This window comes from Pteropus vampyrus, unplaced genomic scaffold, assembly GCF_000151845.1.
Source record: "Pteropus vampyrus isolate Shadow unplaced genomic scaffold, Pvam_2.0 Scaffold146, whole genome shotgun sequence".
NCBI lineage: Eukaryota > Metazoa > Chordata > Mammalia > Chiroptera > Pteropodidae > Pteropus > Pteropus vampyrus.
This window is the reverse complement of record NW_011888927.1, coordinates 735,471-755,270: the sequence shown is the minus strand read 5'-3', so window position 1 is coordinate 755,270 and position 19,800 is coordinate 735,471. Positions and strand designations below refer to the sequence as shown.

Here is a 19,800-nt window from a genome sequence, read left to right as displayed (position 1 = left end):
ACCATTCTTACTCTGGTAGCTGATCCATTTACAGTTGCTCTACATACTCATGTTCACGGGAATTCATTTTTTGATGAATGGAAAAATTTGTAGCTCTTTCAACAGCTGAAAGCTAATCTAACACCTTATTGGATGCACTCCAGCTCTCTTATTCCCTGCAAAAATGTGCAGGAATGTGGATCCAGAATAAAATCAGAGTGAAGGTTTAGATATCTCCATCCTCACCCTGGGATACTCTCACATTACCCCGGGACTACTAAAGGAATCACAAGAAGAAAGGATATTATCTAGCTAAAAAAAATTCAGCAAGATCATCAACTATCATTCATGCCTAGGCAATGATTTGTCTTATAGTGCTAAGTATAACATCTAGTACATAGTGATGCTCGGTGTATTAAGTTGGTTAGTGACTCCCCAAAATTCATGTTCTTGGATAAATAAATAAAAGAAAAAAATGAATGGTTCACAAGTAGAAAATTATTTGGAGCCAAATAAAGTATTAGAGGCCTTAGAAATATGATTTATAGGTTATCAGCCAAAATCCGCTTCTCCTACCTTGTGACCCTGTAAGTAGATTAGAGCTGAATGCATAGCTGGAATTCTAAGTATTAGTTTTGTTGTAGACTGGTGTTCTTTTCAAGAAATCATAAATTCTTTTGAAAATCTGATGGAAACTATGGGCTCAGACCCAGAAAAATGCAAGTATGATTCATACATGCCTAAGATTGCAGAAAATTTCCTTCTACCTCCCCAGACCTATTGAACCAAAATTAAGAGCTCCTCAATAAGAAGATATAGGTAGAATATTTAGGATCTTTCACCAATTCTTTGGACACACTGAAAACAGGGAAAGGCAACAGAGTTATTTCTCCTTTCTAAATTCAGCCGCACCAAATCATGGGGCCCTCATCATTTGGAATGTGCTTCAGTGGCACATCTGAAAGAGACAGTGGACTACAGGAGAACACCCTGGCCTGGAAATGTAGAGACCTGAATTCCAAATCCAACTTTGCCATCTAATTCTTTTGTTCTTTCTCTCTCCCATTCATCCCAACCCCAGTCAAATGTGGACGCTTTCAGGGTCAGAGGACAGGTTAATGAGATAATGCTAGTAAAGCACTTTGCCCCCAAGAAAAGATTCCTGTGTAAACATGAGATATTATTAGACATTATCAAACTTCAGCCTGGCCAGCAGTGACCCAGCCAGTGATGAGTTCTCTTCCTTATCTACTGTTTGGCCAAATTGGGTTTTTTCTTTAAAGCAAAGAGTGTGGGAGGTCTCCTGTTGGCTGGTGTTGGGGACTCTGATAAGTGGACCCTATCACCTACCCTTGAGCAGTACAAACAGATCATTTGACTACATTTGATTGTTTCCATTCTTTACTAACAGTTAGCCCCAAATCTCTTTATGCACACATATTTAAAGCAATAATCTTTAGAGAATTCTTCCTTTCTTATGTGTGTTAACTTCAATGTGAGTTACTCAAATTTATCAATAGGAAAATAAATCTTATTTCATATTTGGTGTTTGTGATTTTTTATTACCTCTTAAGAATGATTACATAGAATTTCCCCCCTTTATTTCTGCTGTTCTTGACCAATTTGAAAAAAGAAGAAAAACACATTGGTTTCAGGAACATTGGTTTTAGAACTTATTCAAAGTAACAAAAAGAAGAGTAATTTCTACAATTAGAAAATTGCCATCAAATTGAAATGTTACAAACTAACATTTCTGTCTTAAAAAAAAAGTTGCATTTCCTTAGTTTTTTTGGGATTTTTTTTTGAAAAAAAATTTCAAGGGAGCTTTTTTCATTATCAGCATTGACAAGGACATGGTGAGCTGAAAGAAACATAAAATGACAGCAGTAATTTTCATCAACATGAAGATGACATAGAATCTTAACTCAGACCCTTAAGAAATCCCACTACAAAGGAAAAAGAGTTCATTGAGAATTACCCACTCCTCATGCATACATACTAAGGGTACCTGACATATGACATTAGCCAGTGCTCTGCATTTGATCAAACTATATTTCCTCAAATTTCATCAGTCATATTTTCCAACTAGAAGATGACCTTTCAAAGAGATTGTTAAATCCTAACCATGTAGAGTATGAGAATTTTCTCTGCTTCCATCCTTTCCCCCCTCTCTCTGTCCTTCCTCCTTCTCTTCCTCCTTCCTTCCCTCCTTCCTATTGTAAATGACATACATTCTACTGCCTTTTAGACCATCATTTAAACCACTGGGAATGTAGATCTCACAACTTTTGGATGGACAGAGATGCATCTTGGGAAGAGGAAATTATCTTTAATGTGTGAGAGAGACAGGAGAAGTGGAGGAGTAGAATGATAATTGATAAAAATAATTGCCCTCGGAAGGTCCTATTCCAGACAAGTTTGAAAGGCGTAGTTACAATCTACTGCTAATATTATTACCATTTTACTTCCTCCCCTTTTCTCTCCAATAGGTAAAGTATTTAACAGTTTTACTCAAAAACCCTCTTAAATGAACCCCCGCAACCTACGATATATGATCTATGTGTTTGTACCTGAGTTACATGTATTTATATCCCAGGCTAAATTATGAAGACATGGTATTCTCCTAGCTCTTTTCCTTTCTGAGTAATGTGTCCTAGGAACATTCATGCTTCATCAAAAAGGAGGAAGAATGAATGAAAAAGAACCCCAGTAGGTTTTAGAAAAGGTAGACATTAAAGTTGTTTAAATACATATTTAACATTTACCAAAAATAGCTCTGATTGCAGGAGAAAATTAATTAAAGCAGACGAAAAGCTTCCAATCAGATTTATGCTATCTGATCATGTAATTAGACCTGGCTTTTAGGCCATCCTAAGAAGTTTATCTGAAAAGGAAGAGAGGTCATTGTTTATTGGAACTGCGATAATTTGGGTTTCTTTAATTGACTCCTGGTGTGAATACGTTGATGCCTGCTGTTCTCTAAGAAGCAGCATGGAAAGTTTCCAGGAAAAGTTCACATTCCAGGGGCAGTTTTGGAATCTACTTTCCATTGCAACCCAAGTCTGCCACTGGGACTTGAGCTCGTCCCAACAAAATGCCAGCTTTCAAAGGCAGCCTCACCAGGCAGCAGACACCGTAGCTGTGCCAGGAGCTGGATAAGGAGCCCAGCTTTGAGCTGGGTCATCAAAATAACGAAGAGCATTTCCGAAACCTCACCTTCCTCATGTCCTAAAGCACTGAGAGAGAAAAGAAATATGAAATTGGAAGGAAGGAAGGAAGGAAGGAATGAAGGAAGGAAGGAAGGAAGGCAGGCAGGCAGGCAAGCACTAAGGCACCAGAGGCTGTGACAACAGTGAGGATTTGGAGACAGAATTAACATTCTGACATAAAGCCAGCCTGAAAAGAGCTACAATGAAGCAGGAGAAGGGAGTACTAGATTTTCTCTTCCTAGTGCTCCTAAATGCCCAAAAGCAGTGTTGCCAGTTGGCTGCTAAAATTAAGCACATTCCATAGGAATTTAATAAGGTGCAAGATAAAAATAATCCATAACCCACTTGAAAGCAGAGGCACATTTTGAAGTTTCTCACTACCCTAAGCTATAGATTAGAAATATCCAATTTTCTTTATAGGAAGTTTAGGTAGAAAGGAAGGTAGAGACTGGGGGTCCTGAAAGAGGAAGTAGGGATTTCAAAGTCTAGTTTAATCCTGAAGGCATAACACAGAATCACAAAAGCAACTCCCGTCTTCTAAGAACATTCAGCATGCATGGAGTGACTGTGAACCCCACCATGTTGGTAGAGCATGAACTAAACATGGTCCTTTCCCTGCCACAGTCCCCCTGAACACAGCTGATCTTTGTAAGGGCAGGTATCTGACCCAAGCTGGGCCAAGTTGAGCTTTCTCCTGAGAATTAGAATTGGAATTGAAAAGGAGTAGTCAGTCTCTTTTTGGGTCCCTGGAGCCATTAGTGGCCATCGTATGGGCCTCAGAAATGAGAGGCAGCAATAGCATCCTAATGCCATTCATGTCCCAGATCCTACTTGTTCCTGAGCTGCAGCTCAGTATCATCATCATAATAATAGTTAGCCCTTTTTGCTTAAAAACAAACACACTCTGTTAAAGAAATAATCAGAATAATAAGGAAAAATTAGGTTAAGACATCTTTCTAATCATCCTCTAGGTCTGCTTTCTTTTCTCCTCTGGACTTTCCTATATGCACTTCTTACTACCTAAAATATCTCTTGTTTTAGAGGTTGACAATAGTGCCAACCTCTAAAACATAGTGGTAATTGGGAAAGGAATGGGAAATAACAAAGCAAATGAAACAGTAGCTTTGAAATGCATTGAGGACACCTACCTGGCACCCCCACAAGGATTGGGTGTCTGTCTAGGTCCTCCAAGAAACAGACACCAAGACAGGATTAGATGCGTGAGAGATTTATCAGGAGGGAGCCAGGAGAAGAACTAGCAGTTGGAGGACAGGTCTGACCATGTAAAGGAGAATGAAAGGAAGAAAGTTTGGATGGAAGTATCTTAGATCGCTATGCAGTTTTAAAAGGTTAGGCAAGGCTACTGGGGAGTCTTTGAGGCAAAGCCACCCACCAGAGGAGCCCTATGTCTGCAGTGTCTCCCAAGAACAAGCCTGCCTGCTGTAGTACTTCTGTCATGCTGTCATCAGCTAGGAGCAGCCAGTGGGAAGCTTGGCCTCAGCGCAAATGCGGTGATGGATTTCAGAGTGCACAACTGGAGCCCTGGGTCAATTATGCTCCTCGCAGTTGGAGATCCGAGAGGTGCTTTTTCATGGCCACCACAGTCTGCCTCTTCTCTCCACAGGGCCCCATTCAAGACCTATTTCTTCAACGTCCACTCGAATGCCACCTGCTCCTCTGCCCTGATTTATACAAGCAGAAGTAGTCTATCTCTCTGAATTCTCACAGCATTTTCTCCATACCTCTCTTACACAACTTAATACTTTCTATCTTGTATTACTTTCTTGTAATACTTTGTACTTCGTATTAGCTGTGTTATATGCAGCGCAACTAACGCCGGTGAGACACTATTGTGTAAGGTGACTGAGGTGGGGGAGGAGGCTGCTGGCCTTATTTGCTTGCTCTGGGCTCTGGAATCTTGACCTGGATAATCAGAGTTTATCTCATTTAGATATCTGCCTTATTCCCTCTCTTCTCAGACTCTTATTTGTTCACATCTTAACATTTCTAAAATTGGGATGTCGCTTATAACTTATGTCAAAAGAAATTTGCCACCTGCTGGCAGCAGAGTAAGTTGAGACAGAGTTGTCTGCCCATGGGAGAACTTAGCGAGGCACATTTACAACAAGCAAAGCAAATATTTATTGCTGAAGGCATGACTACACTTTCATGTCTTCTAGCAAAACAGTCAAGTACTTCAGAGGACACAGGAAGAGGATTTCCAGTCTACACAACAGGCACTATAATTACATATGATAAAAATTGACAGATATCTCAGGAGAAATAGCAGAATTTTTAAAGTTAAGAGAGGTCGGTGTGATCAACTCATTCATTGCAAAGTCACCCTCGGGTGCCAAATATCTTTCAGAACCTCTTGGATGACTTTCAAGAGAAGCTGTTTACCTTCATGAAAGGAATAATTAAATTAAGGTAGGACAAAACCATGTGTTTAACCAAACTGGAAACACAAATGAAACCCTCGATTCTACACTATGACTAACAATTATACTACCTAAGTCTACATCTGCTAAAAAGGTTGAGATCACTAAGCCAGCTGATAGAAAGCAGGGCATCCCCGTAATGCTGTGCACTACTGCTAGTGGTCACAAATGATTCAGAAGAATTCACAAGCTGAATCTGAAAAAGGTTAAATGAAGTACTAAAAACATTAAATGAAGTACTAAAAAAGAATATACAAATGAATGATATTTTTGTGTTCATATTAAGGGTAGTGGTTTTTCGCCTGAAAACCTTTTATTAAATCATCAGTGTATCTTAAAATAGACGACATCTTAGATTTGAGGAACTAGGGTTACTATAATAAAAAGTAGAATGGTTCTTTAACTTTTGACTTTAGGTTGATGCCAAAAGGATATTTTAAGAATGATTAAACCTACATCTTGGAATGAGAATTCTGTACAGTCCATAATATCGAGTAGGCAAAGTACACTATATGTATCACGATTCGCTCTCCCGCCCTTGTTTAGGGAAGACATACTTAATGAGCCATGGAACTCTCTGTTGCTGGGCCAGAACTCTGCAGAATTTTTCTCAATCTAGTATCCTATGCCATCACTACCAATTGGATTGGATGTAGTACCTAATAGGAAACCTATTTGCCATCCCCATGCAATGTTCTTATACAGAATTAACTCCAAGGAACATGCAAAGCATTCAAGCACCAGTCTCCTCTTTCTCCACCCTAAAGAATTAATGAAAACTCATAATAGTGTGGCCAAAAGAACTGTCTGGGAATTAGCTTGGAATCTTCCTGCAGCTTCTCTAGACCTGTGTTCCATATTGCTTTGGGCCACTCTACCTTGTTACCAACCACAAAAAGGTTTTGTTTACATATTTATTTGCTCTATATACGGCCTTTAGGTACCAAGTACCTTCTAACAAGATTTTCTTCCTTAAAATATGCCCTACAAATCCTTGCTGTCTGTTCTGCTAACTAATGAAAATGGCAGCGTGGTACTACATAAAGTTTAACAACAGGGTTCTGTGTTTTTGTTTTTTCACTTTTTATTTTTAAATTTTATGTTATTAGTTTCAAGTATACAGTACATTGGTTAGACGTTTATATAGACATTTATAAAAGGATCCCCCTGATTGCTCTCTTTCTCTTCCGGCTCTCCACCTAGCCATTACATTAATGCTGACTGCATTCCCTATGCTGTGCTCCCCATTCCCGTGACCATCTATCAACTGGGTTCTGTGTTTTTGTTCTCTTGGTCTTTAATCAGAATATGCTATCCTTTGCTGAGAAGGATAAAAATCACTTCCTGCTTAGAATCCAAGCTGAAAATGTGCCCTCCATTTTAGAGCATCTCGTAACATCCTGTGTTACACCAGCAAGGCTCCTCCAGGGAAGAGCAGCTCAGAGTACTACTACTTAATCATGCCAAGCCCAGTATCACATAGGCTCACTTATTTTTCCTTGCTAGGCTGTAAGCCTCCTGAACCCTACACTATTTACCTATTTGTCCCTATTACACAATCTCTTATCAAAATATTCATACGAAAGGTGCTCAATATTTTTTCTTTTTTTATTTTTCTTTTTTCTTTTTTTTGGGGGGAGGGGAAACTTTGATTAAGACTCATCTGGAAAAGGCTCAAAGGCGAGAGAATGCTTTCACCACACTGGGCTACATCTCTGTTCCAGTTTATTGTAACTCATAGATCTGAGGAAGAAGTAAGGGAATTTTGTTTCTATAAATATTACCTCTTCCTCATCTCCATCTCCAAGAACCCCTGATATTCAAGGAATTCCTCAGGCTAAAAAATAAATAACCATAGACTGCCTCCATCTGCTGAATCTGTGGTTCTCAGTGCTGGTTAAACATTGTAGAATCACCTGGGAAGTCTCTAAAAATTATCAGTGCCAGGGCCCTACTTCAGAATAAATTAATGAGAATCTGTGGGGGTGGGGTCCAGGCACATCATTTCTCCTGGTCCTTGCGATGGTCCCAACCAGTAGGGGTGATATTATCTCCATTTTCCAGATGAGGAAACTGAAGCTCAGAGATTAAGAATTTTCCCATTACACATCTAATAAGAAATAGAATAAGTCTGGTCCCCAAATAGTTCTCAAATGTATGTTGTTTTTATTAAGTGCCCTCCATAACATATTTTCACAACATGTGAGGTAGCACCACCAAGAACACTTACCGTGCTAAATTGCAGACAGGCTGGTAGATCAGACACAGAGGGCCATTCATGCACACATCGCACAGGAGAGGACCCTCGCTTGCCCAGGCAGAGGAGCCACAAACCCTGTCTTTGAATTGTCGACTGTCCTGTTACATCTCAGTGCTATGACCAGGAACCAGAAGGTTAGGGCAGCATAAATATTAGGGTGGATGGCCAGGCCACAAGTCAGCATCTTTTCTAAATGTTACTGTGAATTCTGGACACTTTTAGTTCCTGAATGATGCTATGCATTAAGATTTCAGTGAGTATAAATAAGTATGTGAGATGAAATTTGACTTGAAAAAGATAAAATAATTAGATTGATACAATGAACCAAAAGTAAGAATAGTTTGCCTTCTTTCTCATCTCTATTTTGTTGCTTTCATTTTATTTATTCCCTAGACAAAACAATAAAACTCAAAACAATTCTCAGTAAAATTAAAGAATTCCTCTAAAAATGCCCATCTTTATTAGAGAATCTCATCAACATTTTTCCCCCCAAAAAAGCTGTGTAAAGAGCTACTTTTTCCTGCTGTTCTTAGCAAATCTGGAGCTACAGTGACTTCTTGGGGCGAGATGGAGCAGCCGCCAGACTCCCCAGGTTCTAGTAGAAGCAGACTTCTTTCCCCAGCTTGTGGCTGACTGGGGACAAGCCTTCCACAATATGGATTTCGTTGTCGAACTCCCTCAGCTCAGCAACGCCCCTTGTCAGAGCACAGAGCTCACAGTTATATCACAGATTGGCCCAGGAAACAGCTAGTCATGAATCACAGAGACTCATGGATTTCTGCCGAACAAAGAACTCCAGCTCTGGGAAACTTTCTGGCCCAGCCTTTCTCTCTGTCCCAGAGGAAAAGCAGGTAATTTCTAACTGGCCTGTGGAAAACCAGTGCAAAGATCATGCAAGGCAGGTGTATTCAACCCAGTCCATTGCTTTATCTTCTCACATCCACAAATGCAGTTTTTCATACCAGCTGCATCCTAAACCCTGAGTTAAGATGGTGATTAGTGGTGGTGGTGGGCGTCTCAGTAGGAGCTTTCTTAAGAAGAAAGGGCTTTGATTGAGCCAATGAAAGCTGTTGCCAGGGAACCAGATGCCATGAACAGGCCACTCCAGCAGCGTAAGAATACAAGCTGGGAGTGCTGGACTGAGCATTAAGTCTACTTGGCAGCCGAGTCCTAAAAGGCCTGTTAACCCTTTGTATACCTAACTATGTCTAGACAGTGAATCAAGGGAAAGATTTTCATGTAAACTGAAAAGCTACCCTTGCTATCAGTATCTCTGATTGGAATGTACCATTTCAAAGATGTCCTCCCTGCTTGACTAACAAGTCCCTCCAGACACCTGCTTTAGAGTGGGTTGGCATCAGAGGTGAGTGCAAGCAAGAGCTGGTTAGGAGCATGAGGCTCTGCAGAGGACAATGCTCATATCTGATCATACTTGGTATAACACTGTTGATTCCTCTCAGTTCATGGTAGAGTTTTATCTGGACTTTTGGCCTCTGCTCTGTGAGTTAAGAAGAAATGGCTTCCCTTCTTCCTTAAATGTATACTTAAAGAGCCTCCTGGGCCAGCCAGCGGTTGGCAGCCCCTGCCCCATTTTAAGATTGTCACCTGGAGGAGCGTGAGCACAGGCTGGCTCTGTGTGAAAACCCGAGAAACAAGCAAAGGTGCTGTGGATGGGCCTCCCGACTTACCTCCCAAGGGATACCATCCTTCATCTTGCCCCACTTCTTCTTCTCCCTCATTCCTCCCCCATCAATCCTAAATCCAGATATCTGATCTAGGTCCCATTCCTGCACAGCGTGGCTAATTCAGTCTCTACAGAGGGACCTGCATCTTAACTCAGTCCTCAGGAAGATCTGAAGCCTTTCCCAGAGGAAACTGCAAAGGTTGAGTAACAAGCGGGAAGGTTACCTGTGGGTTAGGGGCTCCTGGTTTCACGAGGTGGTGAAATCTAGCAATACATGGGCCTTCAGGGGAAGGTTCTCCCAGAACCCAGACTCCCTGATGCCACTTCCTCTTCCTCCCACTGTCCGTTCCAGCTCCCTGGCTGCTCCTCTTTTGGGACTCAGTGTGGGGACATTGATTTGTACTTCTAAACCTCACTAATGTGGGAAGAGAATTTGTGTTAGGCAATACATATGTCCCTGAAAAGATATGTTTTGTACAACAAATTAACATTTCCATAAAATAATTAGCAGACAGCTCACTAATTTTACTCTGTGATAGTTAGAAAGTGTAAAAACTCTTCTCGTAGAGTTTAAAGAGTGAATTGCAAGCCAGGTCACAGAGAAGTGTCTGGTCGTGCAGTCGACGACACATGGATTGCCTAGCGTGAGGAAATGACTTTCAGAGCATCATTTTGTAAAGCAAGACTTCACTATCATGTGCTAATAGTGGGGAGAATTCACGTGTATTCTGAATGGTGGAAAGGAATTATTCATTAAACAATATTTTCTATGTATCGAACACGTACTATGTGCACCAGACACTACACTCAGTGCCTTACATAAATCATCTTATTTGTTAATTAAATAAACATAATTGTAACACTATTTAATGGAAGTCAAAAGAAAAAAATTATTTACAACCATACTAATGATAAGATTCTCCAGCTAGAATTAAAATCACCCCTGTTTTTATCACCCTTCATAGGCTGGTTCCTGTGAAGGTTTGTTACTTTTGCCACCAGTGACTGGGCTGCTGGCTAGCCTAGTGATTAATTTTCCCCATGTTACGAAAGAAACAAGAATGTGTGATTTTTATTTCTTCTCCAATCTTACTATCACTCCACCACAAATTTCAAAGCTTGTAATTACTATGAGCTCTTCTACTAATAAAATGAAGCCCTGAGCAAAAGCATACCTAGTTTAGAATCCCAAAGCAAACTCTTCAGAAAGATATAAAATTAATAGATCTCCATTCCCCTCTCTCCTGGACTAGGCAGGCCATGCGGTCATAATGTACACACAATACAGGAAGGACAATAAAGAGCCATCCGTGACACTTTCTCCCTTGCTATGATTCTAGAGTATTTTTTATTGCTGTGTGCATTTTCCTCTTTCAAACCTGGCCTGGCCACATGAGAAATTAGCCCTAGTCTCTGAACAAGCCAAAGAACTTATCCTCAGCAAGTCTGTGCTTTTTTCAAAAAGTGTAAAGGACTATATCTTCGACACTGATTCTCTTGGTGCCCTTTCGGCCTTTAAAAACCAAGTTTTCGTTGATCAATCTTTAACCTATGGCTCTAAGCTCTATACTACAGGCAAACTACTAGCTACTAAAACAGGCTTTCGCATAGTTCGCTTCTTTCATATATCTTTCATTTTGGCTCAAAGATTATTACACATCTCTCTGGGTGTGTTAAAAAGCAAGTAACAAATATTTATTTAGCTGTCATGTTGTGCAAGGAGTTCTATGGGAAGTACTAAGAATTATAAGATTTGGTCTCTACTTTCCAAAGACTTATAGTCTAGTTGGGAGTATAAAACACAAGCAAATAGAAAGAGCCTTAATAATGCAAAACAATGCTGATTGCCATATATAGACCTCATATTTTAAAAAATTCTTTGTTTTGACTTTCTCATACAACTTGTCTTCGATGCTTATGGTGGATAACCATGGATGGCTCTATTGTATTCCTTCATTCCACCTTCAATCTACCTTCACTCCAGTGTAGGAGATTAAAAATCTGAAAACATGATTTCCTAGGCTCTCTTCAAACTAGATTTTCAAGGTAAAGTGAGGAGAAGCAAGGTTGGGGAGACATGAGTGTTTCGAGCAGCCAGGCACAGATCTCGTGTCCAGTTACCGGCTTCATGACTGAGAGGGTGCTGGGGTGGCCTCAGTCACAGCAGCTTCCTGACCGCTGGATATTACCCATGATGTAGGCTCTTATGAATAGTTACTATTACTCGATTGCAGAAGTGGGATGAACAACAGGGTGGGATTAGGCCCAAATTTGGACAAGGTCCCATTTCACTTCAGGTTTGCTCAGGTTTTGTGCAAATCATTTAATCTCTTCATGCACTGATCTTTCCTCTTTGGGGAACAAGGACAACACCAGTGACTCTTCTTGCAGGCGAATACATTCCTGGAAAACACTACCACACTGCCCTTTAAGGGGATGAGGATCCTGACACTATCTCATAGGCCAATTCCCCAGAGTGGCATCCATTTACTCCAAGCACTTCGGAGCAAGAAATAAATTCCTGTATGCACTGAGGACACAGCCATTGAATAACATCTCTCTCTCTCTCTTTTTTTTTTTTTTTTGGTTTCATGTGGTTTCTATTTATTTACAGAGTGCCATAGTTATTCGTGATGCTTTACAAACCGTAAAAACAAGGTCTCCACCCTATAGAATTTACAGTGTAATTTAAACAGACATGCTGCATGGGCCGACAGGTCAGACATGCCAGGGGATGGTGTCGGTGTTATATAACGTGGGTGTGGAGGGTTTCTTCTTGATTTATAAATACTTTCCAGTCACAAAGGCCTTTCATCTAGGATCCCCAAGCACTCTAGAATAGCAATAACCTCGATTGCTTTCTAAATGCACTTTCCATAAACTGCTGTGGGGACTGAGTAAACGCTTTTAAATGTCTATTAATTGATCTGTACATCTGTTCGTTGTCCATATTAAACAGCACGGATGTAAATACGATGGTTTAGGAGAGACCTGCTTTTGGCTGTAGTCTGGCGGCCCAAGGGCCTGGTAGCCTTGCCACAGTGTTGGGAGGCCCGGATGGGCACCTGGGTAGTTTTTTCCAGGTGCGATGCTCACTCAGTGTAGACTCAGAAAGATCACTTCCTGGGGGCCTGGTTCGCCATTTATGAGTGAGTTCACTTTTCCAAGTCAGGTGAGCTCAGAGGAAGAATTTCTGCTGGAGAAACCTGGCTAAATTCGTAGGCTGACTGACAACAGTCATTCTCATTTGGGTGCCATTCGCTCCGTCGCTTATCACTTATGCGCTTATCACTTATGCTTCCTTACTCTGTTCCATGAGCAACTGAATTTTCAAAATGGCAACATTTACACTTCGTTGCAGATACTTTGGAGCTTCCCCTTTTATGTTTCATTCAGAGGACAATCCTGACCTATTTGACAAGTTCATTCAAATCCAAGGGAAGGCTGGCCTGGGCTGCATGGTCCTGAAAGTTCACTCAGAAGTTTATGAGCTGAGTGTCACTCATTCTATCCATCCTTTATACTGCTCTCAGAGTTATCTTTCTAGAATCACATCACCCCTTGCTTAAAAAAACAAAACAAACAAACAAACAAAAAAACCTACCTGAAGAATAAAGTCCAAAGTGCTTTAGCAGGGTATATGTGGCTTTCATGGCCTTAGCTAGCTGCCCTATCTCTTCGGCTTCATTGCTGTCCACCTGACCTGAGGCTTTGGCTACACTAGAGAAGAAGCTGCCTATTCCCCAGAGGTCTCAGGCTTTTCTGTCCATGCCTCCTGCAATACCCTCCTTCGTCTTCCCTCCTTGCCATACACCACTGTCTGTTAAAGTTCACCTCTGTGATCCCTCATCTCCGGAGCCTTCCACGAGGCCCACCACATCCGCCCCCATGGCACACACAGTCTGACTCTTTGCCTAGAGCACCTCCTTATCTCCACCTTCATTATCACAGAGGTCGCATCGTCTTTCAGGTACTAGTTCACACACACCTGTTTTCTCACCCTGCGAGCAGCTCTTGAGGGCAAGAATTATGTCTCGCATGTAGTAATCGCTCTGTAAAGTTTTGTCGAAGTAGCAGGGAAGGGGAAGGGAGGGAGCAACTATAGCTCAAGACCCCTGTAAACTATTTGGAAACCTCATTTTGTGGGATTTGTCTCAACTGTTTTGAGGCCATTTCACAATAATGCTGATCAATCAGCTTTCAGATTATAAAGTGCTAGATTCGGTTTTTTGTTTTCTTTGCTATCATTTTTTAAGATTTTAATTGTGGTAAATACACATAACATAAAATTTATCATTTTAATCATTTAAAATGTACAGTTCATTGGCATTAAGTCTATTCACCACCATCCATCTCCAGAACTTTTCATCTTCCCTAACTGAAACTCTGTACCCATTAAAAACTAACTTTCCATTATCTCTTCTCACATCCCCTGGCAAACACCATTCTACTTTCTGTCTATGAACGTGATTACTCTAAGTATCTTACGTCATTGGAATCGAATGATATCAGTCCCTTTGTATTGGTTTATTTCACTTAGCCTGTCTTCAAAATTTAGCCATATTGTACCATGTGGCCAAATTTCTTTTCTTTCAAGACTTAATAATATTCTGTTGTATGTATATGCCATATTTTGTTTATGTATTCATCTATCTATGGACACTTGGATTGTTTCCATATGTGGGCTGTTGTGAATAATGCTACTCTAAGCACGGGTGTTCAAATATCTGTTTGAATCCTTGATTTCGCTTCTTTTAGGTTATATGCCCAGAAGTGGAATTGCTGGATCATGTGGTAATTCTATGTTTAACTTTTTGGAGAACTGCCATATTGTTGGCTGGACCATTTTACATTCCCACCGACGATGTACAAATATCCCAGTTTCTCCACATCCTCATCAACACTTCTTATTTTCTGTTTTGTTTTGTTTTTTAATAATAGCCATCCTAATGAGTGTTAAAATGGTGTTTATTGTGGTTTTTGACTGAATTCATTTTTGAGCCTCCGCATTCACTGTTTTGATTCCCCATGAGAAACCCAGTTAATCTAATTATATAGCACGACCTCTGTTTCTTCCTCATGGACTTGAGCCTGCTTTCTGGGAGTGTCTCAACCCCAGAGAGAGATCTCGGAGGTCACTGGGCCTGTAGCCTGTTATACTGCTTCACACAGGTCAGCAGGGGAAACTCCCACAAGACTGACATAGAGGGTCAGCTGATAAATGACAGAGTAGGTTGCTTTTCCAGGCCGAAGCAGGCCGTAAGTCACCAGCGAAAACATCTTTTGTTTCCTGACACTCCCACCCCACCCCATCCCTGCCACCACCTACTCGCCCCTCCTGTCCTCACAGCATCAGCATCAAGGAGAACCAAGTAGCCCAGCCCGTAGCAGTGTTTCTCAAAGGGAGTGTTACTAGCATTCGGAGTAGGACAATTCTTCATCATGCAGGAAAGTTCTACACACCTCAAAACATTCAGCAACCCAGGTCCCTGATTGGTAAATGCCAGTAGAGGCCTCTAGTCAATGTGGGTTACTCAATGTCCACCCCCCACCCCCATCTCTCAAGTGCCCCTCCTCTGGAGATGGGAGTCGCCCAGGTGAGAAGCAGGTACGCAAAGGAATTTGGAGATTCCCAGTATCTCAAACTCACTCATGCAAAGCAGCAACTACCATTAAGATCCTTGTGTCCAGTCAAGGAGATGCTGGAGCTTAGCCAAGGAAAACATCACAGGTTACTCTAGATAAACTTGATGAGTCCTCCGACTCTGTTAATGGTGAGTGGACAGCGAAAGGCTCACATATCAGGAGAAAGGAGAAGACACTCTAAAAGCAAGAGGAGCACTAGAACAGAAAAAATATCACAATATGCAACATCCCTTCCCCCTCCCCCCCCCACACACACACACCCCAGTACTTGAAATCTGAGCCTGGTCCTTCACTGTCTGTTTGACCCTCCCTCCCCCAGGGCGTGAACACTGCCCTCAGCAGTCTCCGCTTTGCCTAGGCTGGTTTAAGACACTTTACCTCCCTGTGCTGCCATAGCAACCGGGAAACAACCTCCGCTCACAATGAAAAGGATGGTGCGAGGCCCAGATCTGTAGATGCACAGGCCGGTAACAGAGCAACGGAACCAGGGAACAACAAGGGCGCAAGCAAAGGGGAGAGAAAGGCTGCCCAGAGAGTAGCCCATCCAGGCTTGAGGGGTTTGGCTTTGCGGTTTATTTTTTCTCCTGACAAAGACACACACTGTCTAAACTGTGTGGCTGGTTGTTATTAAGAAGCTGCTGTACGAGGGAAAATGTATTTAATAAAAGGCCCAGTGTTTGTGGTCTCCTTGGGCTCCCTGCTGAGCTCAGGAAACCTTGAGGTGTGACCAGTTTTCAGCCTTCAAAACCAAGATGAACTGCCCTTGAGAAGGGTGGTCAGAGGGAAAACATGTTCACGCTCTCTCTCCTGAGCCGGGGACACGGGAAGCTGGTCCAGAACAAACAGAAGTTAGAAGTCTATTTTGAACCAGAGGTGAGTGTTACAGCTGAATAAAGGCACATTTGGGGGTATGGGAGAGGAACGCTCTATTTTTCCATTTGGGGCTGAGCCACGTGCGTTTGGGTTTGTTTTGTCAGTGAGGTGGCGGGGGTCTTTAGTATATCTTCCCTCCTTCCTGGTGAAACTCAGGAAGATAAGGTGGTTGGCCTGAAACACCGAGATTGCCTCTTAGGACCCTCTTCTTTCCCCTTGCCCATTGACGTACAGCCTCACTGCCTTTAGACTGAAGGAGATTCCGGATTATCTAGAATTTGGATGGCTTGGGTCACGACCAGAATTTCCACCTGGGTTCTAGGCAAGCTGATGGCTATTTGGTTTTCAGAAGCTATGCTCTGTGGTTGAAATGCTGTGTGTGTTCTTGCCATTTCAATGGCTTCCTTGAACTTTCTGGAATTCAACCCACAGGATTCATATTTAATATAGGCAAAAAATTTTCTCGTATTAGAATATTTAAAAGTGGTGGCAAAATTCCCTTGTCGTACTGTAACTTTACTTCATTGAATTCTGCCAGGAATAGGAAATCCACTGGGGGTACTTTGAAAATTTTTGAATCACACAGATTTCCATTGTCATGGTAGTTTGTCATGATATTTGTCTTTTGCTGTATTAAAAAACATATAGAGTTTCAAAAGACCTCTGTGGCCAACGGTATTTACTTACTTACAAGATATGTAACTACATTATAGCCTCCTAAATAGCCATATTAGATAAAGTTACATAGCATCTGGAATGTATAGAAATTCTTCCCCTATACAGCTGAAGTGATGGGTTGGAATGGCTTACTCCTCTTTAAACTGCCAGCTAGTCTGGGTCTGATTTCAAAGTTATCTGCTGCCCTTGATGATTCTGACTATTTACTTGCATACCAGGAAACTTTAACTGGCCTATAACCTACACTCGACCCTTTTCAAGCCTCCAGGCATGAGTGGTCCTCCTGAAAGTTACTTGGGGTAAAATAGAACTGTGCCATGGGTTCTACAAATTCTGAGATGTGGTGAACAAAATCAGTTGCTGAGAGGAGTGATTGTGTTCTGCGACCCCATGTGAGCAATTCAGAGAAAACCAGTCCCTAAAATAATGTCCAACACCTCGAGCATTTGCTAAAAGAAATTGCCATCCTCAGTAAATCAACACGGTGGTTTCTTTCTATTGCAGGATTACCTGAACTGGAAGTCCCCAGAAGATTACGTCCTGGTCAGCAAACCGCAGGATGAGGGCAACCCCAACCAGCACACATGGACCCTCTTTCTCCCTAAAACATTCAGTACTAGAAAGGGTGCCCTGATCCTCTATTCAGAAGGTTTAGCCATATCAGCATGGACACCCGAAGAGAAGAGAAAAGGCCCCTATCGCTCCAAAGGCCACAGGAAGAGGCTGGATCTTGAAGTGCACACACTTCGGGACCTCAAAGAAGCCATCCTGGCATATGGAAGGAGGCAGGTAGGCAAAGCACTGTCCCAGGTTCGGGGAAGGCACTGGTCTGCGTGTCTAGAAATTCAGATGTAGCTCTGGCTTGTAAGTGTTTCTCAGACCCCAGGGAAAGTCAGAAACTCTCAGACCTCCATTTTTACATCTCTAAAATGGGATTGTACTCTTGGCCTTATCTGCCACACACACAGTTGTCACAAGGCTGAAATGAGATGATGTTTGTGAAAGGGCTTTGAAAAGCATAAAGGGCTATATTATTGTCATTTTTTGTTTTGTTTTGTTTTCCTTTTCATTAGAGTAGCACAAAGTCCTTTTCAGCATTCAGACAGATCCAGGCGAGCAGATGTTTCATCAGAATCCTTGAAATCCTGTCTCATAGTCACAAGCAGCAGCGTCACATCTCCAATGTCCTTGGCATTGTGGAAATGAGAGGGAAAAGATTTTAATATTTACCTGTCAGCATCTGCAGGATAAATTAATGACTTTTCCATTCTGAATTTAATATTCAGGGAAAACCCCTGTGCTCATTTTTCTGATTCATACTTTCGAATAGTCTATGAGATGGACACATGGCCCCTGCTTTATATAACTGCATGCATCAGCCCTGTGGTTGAAGCCATGAGAGAGGCTGGGAAGATGTATCACTTTATGAAATTCCAGGTTACTGATGGTGGGTTAGTTTAAAAGTTTAAAAGTCTCTACTGGCTTCTTATTTCCCACAGGATAAAGTCATTAGCTACTTATACCAGGCCCTTCGCACACTGACTTTCTCTTTCATTTTTAGCCACATCTGCCACTTATTCTCCCCGCTCCTTTAATTCCCATCCCCTACCCCTGACCCATGGATGTCACCGTTTCCTCCTTAAAAACTGAATCTCTGAAGGCGGAGCGTCCCCTCCCAAGGTCCTGCGGGTACGGTCCGTGGCTCCCCGGTACTTTCTGCATGCAAAGCAGACGTGCTAACCACTACACTGTGGAGCCACCTCCTGCCACTTGTTCTTACCTCTGTCTTGACTATCGACCCCTCAAGTTCCCACCAATGTGAATAGCTTACAATTCCCCAAACACTCGATGCCTTTTCATGACTCTATGCTTTTACATGTGCTTCTACAGCAGGAAAACTCCTGCTCACCCTTCAAAATGCAACTCAGATGGCATCTCCTCACCGAAGCCTTTTCCCACTTCCGTAGGCAGAGTTATCTCATTGCTCCCTCCTCTCTAAACATTCCCATACTATCAAGCATTGTGATTTATCTCTTCACCCATCTGTTGCCATCTCCTTGAGTGCAGGGACAATGTCTAAATCACTTTCAGAAAATAGCGAGTATCCATAAATGTTTTTGGAATGAATGAATTGATTATGCATGATAATTTCAATGTTTCTTAGATCATCTCTCAGTATCATTTTTGAGCAATGTATCACCTGCCCTTCCCTAGGCAGAGTTTCCAAAGGAAAAATTCCTCTGCCCCTTTTCCTTCTTTCAAAATACAGAGAATCTTAATGATCTTGACCAAATGCCCAATTGTCCTTTGTCTTAAAATCATAAATTCTTGGGTGGTAGGAAACAAATTGTATTGAATGCTCATTATTATCTTATAGCTATTATTTTATTTAATCTTCACAACGACCCTGAGAAATACGATTTTTCTTGCTCCGTTTCATAGATGAAAAACTGAGGTTTGGAAGAGTTAAGTGACTTGGCCAAGGTCTTAAACCTTGTAAATGACAAAGCCAGTATTCAAACCTGGGACTGCCTACCTCTCCAGGACCAGCATGCTTTGCACTTTGCCTTGTTGTCTGTGGACTTGGCCTCCAGAGGTAATTGCGCCAGGCCTTGCCCTATTTGCCCTGACATCTATTCCTCACCCTTACCTTACTCTGCTCTGCATCACCATGGGGTTGACCACAGGCTACATATACTTCCACAAGCATCTGTTTTAACTGGCTTTGCCAATGGAAGACATTGGAAGGAGATTAGAGAAAGAGAAGAAAAAAGCAGGGTATTTCTCCCCTTCCATTCAACCTGTAGTGGTGAGAAGCACCTACATTACCTCTGTGGTACAGCTCCCAACAGACAGGCCCACTGTAGCTCCAGGTTCTTCCAGGTGATACCACCTGCTCTTCCTTCCGTCTTTTAGTTTAAGAGTGGTGCTGGCTTCCTGAGGTTAGTAATCTCAGTGTTGCTTCACCATCTTTTTGGCTTCTGAGCTCTCCTTCTGTGTTTAATTAAATATTTAGAGTGGTTTCTGTTT

General features: G+C 41.8%; 1 protein-coding gene across 1 annotated transcript in view; it reads left to right on the top strand.

The window, feature by feature from the left end:
• The first annotated feature begins 16,008 nt into the window (after positions 1–16,008).
• KIAA2012 (KIAA2012 ortholog) overlaps positions 16,009–19,800 on the top strand; it is a 94,339-nt gene continuing 90,547 nt past the window's right edge. The window contains exons 1-2 of the mRNA XM_023536003.1: positions 16,009–16,092; positions 17,275–17,559. Of these exons, the coding sequence (XP_023391771.1) occupies positions 16,009–16,092; positions 17,275–17,559 (369 nt within the window). The remainder of the gene's footprint in view (positions 16,093–17,274; positions 17,560–19,800) is intronic.